The sequence below is a fragment of the Egretta garzetta genome, unplaced genomic scaffold (genome assembly GCF_000687185.1).
Source record: "Egretta garzetta isolate BGI_Z169 unplaced genomic scaffold, ASM68718v1 scaffold135, whole genome shotgun sequence".
Lineage (NCBI taxonomy): Eukaryota > Metazoa > Chordata > Aves > Pelecaniformes > Ardeidae > Egretta > Egretta garzetta.
Window position 1 is genome coordinate 535,042 of NW_009259594.1, and position 7,417 is coordinate 542,458.

At 58.0% G+C, this 7,417-nt stretch overlaps 1 protein-coding gene across 2 annotated transcripts; it reads right to left on the bottom strand.

Moving 5' to 3' along the window:
• Positions 1 to 3,596: 3,596 nt before the first annotated feature.
• Positions 3,597 to 7,371, bottom strand: AS3MT (arsenite methyltransferase). 2 transcript variants are annotated; one of them, XM_009638072.2, is made up of 9 exons: positions 6,874 to 7,371; positions 6,615 to 6,765; positions 6,405 to 6,541; positions 6,033 to 6,102; positions 5,711 to 5,792; positions 5,493 to 5,624; positions 5,228 to 5,370; positions 4,675 to 4,809; positions 3,597 to 3,769 (listed from the first exon to the last, which is right to left on the bottom strand). In XM_009638072.2, the coding sequence occupies exons 1-9, from the start codon at positions 7,218 to 7,220 to the stop codon at positions 3,671 to 3,673; spliced, it is 1,296 nt and encodes a 431-aa protein (XP_009636367.2). In that variant the 5' UTR covers positions 7,221 to 7,371; the 3' UTR covers positions 3,597 to 3,670. The 2 variants fall into 2 exon arrangements, with proteins under 2 accessions (XP_009636367.2, XP_035749540.1); XM_035893647.1 differs by lacking the exon at positions 3,597 to 3,769 and having other exon boundaries at positions 4,771 to 4,809; positions 5,118 to 5,370.
• Between the last annotated feature and the right edge of the window lie 46 nt (positions 7,372 to 7,417).

The following is a 7,417-nucleotide window of genomic DNA, read 5'->3' on the forward strand; positions in this document are numbered from 1 at the left end:
GTGGCTTTGTCGTTCCTGCGAGCGAAATTAAATATTCCACATGAAATATTGAATATCCGCCTTTTGCTCAGTCACCCGGGGCGCTCCAGCCTCGTCGCATTGGACAAAGCCCGCGCCGAGACGCGGTGTGAGCGGGGCCGGGGCCTCGGAGCTCCCACCAGGGACGTTCAAAGCCTCCCCAGGCGCTTCGCTCCGCTCAGCTCGTCCTTACTGCCTGGGTGCACGAAGGGCTGACGGGCCGCGATTCGGGACAAGACCCGTAATTTAAGCGTGTCCGTATGTCCCACCGCCCCGCGAGCCGGGCTGTTTCCAAGGCCTCAGCTGCTGTGCCGCAGTCCTGGCCGGGGCAATAACCCCACGGCCCGGCCACGGCCACGCCGCTGCCCGTCAGTGATGAGCAATACACGGCACGGGACGCAGCTCAGCATCCAGCCAGCCAGAGACAACCAGCCGTGGGGGCATCCAGTACGGCTCGTGGTGGCTGAGAGCACAGTTTAGGTTCTGGGCAACCCTTCAGATGAGGTAAAACAGCCACCCCTCCGTTTTAGTGCTTGGAAAATGGAAAAGTAGAGGATCGCACAGGACAACCCAGTATAGTAGGAGAGCAGAGCATGGGTACTCTGGGGCCAGAGGCACAGATTTTTCCTGGCCCCAAGCGTCATCCTGGAGCAGTTCTGCCAGTGTGCCCCTCCAGGAAGGGGACAGCCAGCCCTGAGCTGCAGCAACTCCCTGCTAATCACAGTGAGCAGGGACTTGGGAATCGCTTCCCTTTCACCTCAAGGTGAATCAGAGCACCACAACTCACGGATCACCCTGCCCTCACAGCGTCCTCCCTGCCTGCAGAGGGAGGATCCCGATGCTGCAGAGCTTCACGCTGCTGCTGGGAGAAAGGGTTCTGGCCCATCTCTACAATCACCAAAACACCCAGACCAGGGTGTTGGACAGATAGTTTTGGGGTTCCTCACGCAGGATGGGGCTGCAGGACCTCTTCTTTGCATGGCTTGGGGGGGCTGAAAACCCCAAGGCTGAGCACACACAAGCAAAGCCAGGCAGAGCAGACACCCCCACATCCACATCTTGGGGAGGACCCCTACCCTCATGCTCAAAATCAAAGTCAAGAGCAAGGAAAAGTCCTCTCAGCTGCTTTCTCCCCGAAATGCTGAGAATTTGGGAAAAAATAGTGCTATGCAAATGCAGTGGCATTTAGCTGTGGCCTTTTTCCGTATGCATGTGAAAGGGGGGACCTCGCTGTGGGCGCTTCTCTCCCCAGGCAAGCTAAAAGGCCGCAGCAGGGACTCATGCCTTTTTAATCAAGGGATTTGCAGGTAGGACCCCCTGCCCCATCTGCTCTTCCGTTCGCGCTGGGAAGGCTCTCTTTGATAACAGGAGCTAATTGCCACAAACCTCCCAGGGTGGGCTGTTTGGGGACTTTAAGAAAGTCTTTGTAAGTAATAGCAGAAGAGGGCTATGCGGGGGGGGAATTAAACAGCACCTTGGTTGCATTTTCAGCAGGTCCTTCCCAAGGTCCCATCAGTGAGGTCCTTCCTTGCAATTTCAGCCCTGCCGGCCCACAGCTGCCCCCAAGGCTGGTCTGCCAGGGAGCCCTACGTGAAGCCAGCTAATACATGCCCTGCTGACTCCAGATAACACCAAGGATTATTTTTTTTTTAATCATGGTATAGCTTTCAACCCAACAACGTACACATTTTTGTACACCCAATAGGTCAGAGTCATAGTCTCGTCCAAAGCCAAAAGGGCAGGCTGGCAAGGCGACTTTCCAGGAAACCATATTTATGGGCTTTATTTGTATGTTTAATCTCTAAATTGTGAATTAATTGCTCCCTTGTTTTGCTGATGGCAGAGGGAAGGTTAAGCAGTCCAGGGCACTTAGGAAATCCTTCAAAATCTTGGAATTGTTTTTACAATCCTCATTTTTTTTGTAATGGTCCAAATTTTGTCAGGAGTTAACACCGGAGGCCCAATGAGCGCTCCTTGTCCTGGTACAGCTCTTGCTGGGAGCTACATTTACCAGGGATTTGAAAGCTTCACCTACGAGTAGAAACCATTTCATATCTCCCTCGAGATAGACAATAAACTGCCTTTTCTAGCTATGTCACCCAAGATGGGGTATTCTGCAGCTGCGTTTCCAAGAAAGAACAAGAAGAACTATTGAACGTCTCTGCCTTTCGCGCCTGTTTCTGGAGTGCCTGTCTCTCTGCGTCAGCTGGGCGTTACCTGACTGCTCACGCTTTTCCTTCCAGATGTTCTGGAAATGCCTCCTTACCACCTAGACCACCGCTACCGCTACTCCAGAGCATCCCTGGCACTTACCCATCTTTCTTTTTGAACCCAAAAGTTATTTTTTGCTCTTCATCTTCCCCCATGCCACAGCAAGGTGGTGCAGAGAGAGGAAATTTGGTCCCTCATGGAAAATCAGTGTGTGAGGAGGGGTGGAAAGAGGCCCTCATTTTTAAGCTCAGCTGCTCAAGGGCTCCAGTGCCGCTGCTGTTCAGCAGCCCCCAACCTTTCCCAAACTGCCTCTGTGGGCCAGGGCATGTGGGATTCAGACGGAGCAGCAGGAGCACAGCCCATCGCCTCCCACCGCAGCCTCAAAGACCTTGCTCCTCACCCGCTGTGGGACACAGCTGGCCAGGCTTCCAGCTTTCCAAAATCACTGCATTTCCCTGCAAAACTCTGCAGGTGCAATGCTTGCAGGGGATTCAGTGCTTTCCCACTAGATGGAGTCCGGGAGAAAATACAAGCCTCAGCGATGATGCATAAGGGAAGGGAGAGAAATCCCCGAAAGGGCTGTGGGGCTGCAAGTGGGACAGGGCATGGGAAGCTGTGCTTAGGGCATCCCCCGTCCTGAATGCAAATATTGGGGACAGCCGTCTGCATCCCATGTTCCACGTTGATTTCTTCATGGAAAAGCAGGCCTGGCTGAGCCCTGGGAAGTGACCAGCCCTTCTTGCCCACCACCCTGGGGAGATGCTCTTTGTAGCTGCCTTACTGAACTGCTCAGCCCACTGCTGGGAGCTTGCATGGAATTTTCCTGTTGCATGCTCACGGTTCCCTGCATGTTCAGGGTTAGCATGGGGAGATCTAAAGAAGGAAAAAAAGCAACTGGGCTGCCTATTGCTGTGTCTTTTGCTTCTCAGAGGCATTTGCCTCTGGGCTGCGGGCTCCCAAAGGCCTCATATTGGAGCCAGACTCATGCACAGGGGCGCATGTCACAGGGTCAGGCCCTGCACAGCGCTGGAGCCTCCTTTTGCACCCTGGTCTGCCCAAGCTGCCTTCTGCAAACGTCTCCACCTGCTCCGTGGGCACAACACCAGCACACAGCTGCTGCCAAACCCACACCAGACCTGCTGTCCCACGCACAGGGACCCACAACCCCTTTCCCAGAGAGACCATCCCTGCCTGCGTGTCCAAGCCATATGGCTGCTGCCAGCCCCATAGTGAGGGGCCCCACAGGATGGCTGCCCATCCTCACTGCAGCTGGGCACAACCTGCCCCACCAGCCCCAACAGGGAAGCACAGCGCCCCATGGGCCCTGTCCATGAGCACACAGCCTTTGAGCTCAGCTATTTATTTGCTCTCCGTCGGAAGCCACACACCGCTGGGGCCACGTCCTCCTGCCACGCTGGCATCTGGAGGCATCACTCACCACTCAGCAGCACCCCGGGGGACCACAGGTGCCACTGGGATGGCAGGCAGGAGCTGGGGCTGCCAGCCGCTCCACCAGCTGGAAGGGATCGCAGATCTTCTCCTGGAGGGCAGAGAACAACCCGGGGTAGGATCAGGCCAGAGAGAAGCAAGAGGGAAAAGCAGCATGTCCCCAGCACTTGCTCCCTGTGAGTGGGGTGGCCCAAGCAGACCCCCCCCCATAGCTAATGTGGCGGCAGCCCCCATGTCATTCCAGCTGCTTTTCCGTGCCATGAGGAGGATGCCAAGAGCTTCTCTGGGACATTGGCTCTGCTTTTATCTGAGAAATGCCTCCTGCTTGGACAGGGACCCAAGAACATCTCCCCCTCCCCAAGTACAAGGTTGTGTTTCAGGGACACGCAGCTGCAGGGTGTTATCATCTCCCTCATGCACCAACGCTCTCTGCTTTTCAGCCTCTCCTGGCCCATCTGCAGGCTGGAAGGACCACTGAGGGGAGGAGGAGAGAGGCTTCCAGCAGATAGAGGTGCTTTGTGCTGCGGGGTCAGGGCTGGCAGCCAGGGCCAAGCTCACATCAGCAGCTGGGAGGTGCTGGGAGAGCAATGGGGAGGAAGGAGCCCAGGGGATCGGCCACCATCTCCCTGGAGCAGGCTTTCCCCAGCCATCTTCTGGAGGAAGGATGTCTCCCCTTGGGAGACATCAAGCAGGTCCAGCCATCAGCCTCGGCAGGCCCCACGGACATGTTGGGGGGAGGGCAAGAAGCTCTCATGCCTGGTGGTTAGAGCAGACGCCCCCCCTCTTTGGAGGCTTCAGCCTGTGCTGGGGTGCAGTTGCCCAAACTCAGACACCAGGCACCACCTTTGGTGACCCACAGGCTCCTGCCTGGCCCAGAAGGCCTCAGGACTCTTGGTGTCACACCATAGCCCCTCCGATACCCCAGCACAACTCTGATAGCATGGGACATCCATGTCCCCATCCCTGAACTCAGTCATGGAGCTGCCTGCTACTTGCCTTCACCCCCTTGCAACAGCAGCCCTGAGGTGTGGCAGTGTTGGCCCCGCCAGCTCGGATCAGGAACTCCTCCGCAAACCTAGAGCTCCGCAAGATTGCAGCCATCTCAGCATCCACATCCACCACCTCTCCTTCCTGGGGATAGAGAGAGAGTCACAGAGCTGGGGTCTGGGACATGTGGCCCAGGGTACCCCAGCCACCCAGTCAGACAGTGGGTGGGGGGCAAAAGCAGGGGCACAGCCTGACCCAAAACCTTGAGAAAGACCCACAATGACCAAGCAGCTGGCTCCAAATCCCCTTGTGAAGCCACTACAGATGCCCTGTTCCCACCTCCACCCCAATCCAATGCATGGGTCTGGCTCCCTTTCCTGTCCCTGCTTGCAGCTCCCCTGGTTTATACAGCCCCTCTGCTCCCACCCGTCACATCCTCTACCAAAGCTTACCCCCAAAATCACAGAGGCCACTGCTGAGCAGCATTTCTTCACCAGCTCTGTCCCATCCCCAGCCCTACACACCAGGAGTGTTTGGCATCCTGGGGATCCCCACCCCGCACCTTGAAGGTGAAGTTGGCATCAAACAACAGCTCTCGCTCATGCCCCACGATCCCGCCATTGTAGATGACCTGGCCCGGCCCAGCCCGGCTGCTACCCGGCACCTTGAACAGGCGGAATGTCGCAGAGACGAAGCGGCAGTCACCTGCAAGGGAGAGGTTGGTGGGCTGGGCGCCGACTGCCCTGGCTGGGAAGCGGCAGAGCCCAGGACCCCAGCACAGCTTCCCACAGCTGCCCAGAGCCAACACCCCCTGGTTGGACCCTCACCAATGATGCCCTCCAGCTCCTTGTCACTGATGGTGATGGGGCTGGCAGTGACCAGGCACGGGGGGCTGAACCCCACCTCCTCAGCAATGCTGTACAGGTCTCTCCAGTACAGGGCTCCCGCCAGGCACTCTCCTGGCATGAGACAACAGACAGGGGTGACGGAGGCAAAGGTCTGGTCCCCCCATCCCGTGCCATCCCCATTCCGGAGCCCTACGCACCCCACAGCACCCTGTGCTTCCGGACGGCTTCGCTCAGGCGCTGGCTGGCATAGACATCACTGAAGTACATCTCTCCTCCGGGCTGGAAGGCAGTGAGAAGTGAAAGGGAGACCCCAAGAAGCAACAGGACAAAAGAGGCAGGGAGAACTGGGCACCCCACAACACTACCCTGCTTGGGACCCTCTGCAGAGGTGCCCTCCCCTGGCCCCATCCCGCATCCCCGCCTTGCTGGATCCCATTTGCTGCATCCCAGAGGCACCCCGACAGCAGGGCCACCCCAACCCTGCTCCAATCCCATCGTGGGCGCTGGCCCTGGTGTTACCTTCAGCACGCGGTAGGCCTCCCGCAGCACGGCCCTCTTGTCGGGGGCAAGGTTGATCACGCAGTTGGAGCTGGGGAGGAAGAGACCGAGGATCATTTGCACCCTCTCACACACTCAGCACCACCAGCTGCTGCACATCCACCAGCTGCTGCACGTCCCATCACTCCATGCAGGATTTGGAGATGCCAATTTGACCATAAAAAGGGCAGTTTCTATATTCCCAGGCTCTAGCCCAGACTCTGCCTTGGGATTTTCCCTTTCCTAACACGTGCTCCTGAAGTGAGTGACCTGGTGGGATGAGGACCTGGACCCAAGCCCGCAGCCCCTGGTGGCAGCAGGACCGGGGGTGGCAGTGCCCTGTGTGGTACCTACATGACAATATCATAGCTCTCATCAGCCAGCCCGGCATCACCCAGCTTCTCCATGTAACCCTGAAGGAACTCCACATTCGGCTTTTGGTAGCCAAACTTGTCCATGTGGTAGGCGATGTGCTTCTTTGCCACCTTGACCTAGGAGGAGGAAGAGAACGATGGTGGGGAGGATGCTGGGGGGACGGGGGGAAGCCCCAGCTCCGCACCGTACCTGGCCCTCAGTCATGTCTATCCCGGTGACATGGCCCCGCTCCCCAACCAGCTGGCTCAGCAGGTAGCAGTCTCTGCCGCTGCCGCTGCCCAGGTCCAGGATCCGGCAGGATGCCAGGCACTCGGGGATCACCAGACCGCAGCCGTAGTACCTGGGGGGATGCCAAGCTGAGCCGGGTGGAGGTGCCCCCGTGGCACGGGGGTCTGGGGGGCCGCAGCCCACAGGGAGGCAGCAGCAGAGGGGAGACCCTGGGGTTTACCTGGCCACCACCTCCTCGTGGACACGCTCCAGAGCATCCCTCACCGCCTTGGGAAGGGGCCTGGCCGTGGTGACACAAGCATTGGTTTTCAGGTCCTCCGACTTCTGCAGCTCTTTGCCATAGTAATCCTGAGATGGGAAGGACAGAGGCCACCAAACCATGGCAAGCTGTGCCCCACACACCACGCCTGCACTCAGCTTGTACGCGCCCCCAGCATCCTCCGGTGCTCTCATTTGCACCCAGCTAAAAATCAGGCTAACATCAAGCATCCATTTGCCCCCATCCTCCTCGTCTGCCCTTGCTTCCACGTACAGACGCATTTGCACAGTAGGGGATTTAATTCCCATTTGCAGGAACTTTGCAGGCTGCAGCTGCTGCTTCCCTGGCCAAGAGGGGTGTGGGGGAGGAGATCAGGGCTGCTCGGCCCCTCCATCCCTGCGGGAAACGGCAGCAAAGCAGCCAACTGCACCAAGTGGTTTTATCTGGGCCCCAAAACGAGCTTTGTCCCCTGGCTGCGGCAGGCGCCCCGGGGGGGCCCAGGCTC

Coding starts and splice junctions, on each gene's coding strand:
- AS3MT (XM_009638072.2), bottom strand. CDS start 7,220: ATGGGAATTAAATCCCCTACTGTGCAAATGCGTCTGTACGTGGAAGCA. Junction 6,542..6,614: donor TAGACATGACTGAGGGCCAG/GTACGGTGCGGA, acceptor TCCTCCTCCTAG/GTCAAGGTGGCAAAGAAGCA. Junction 5,371..5,492: donor GGAGCTGGAGGGCATCATTG/GTGAGGGTCCAA, acceptor TCTCCCTTGCAG/GTGACTGCCGCTTCGTCTCT.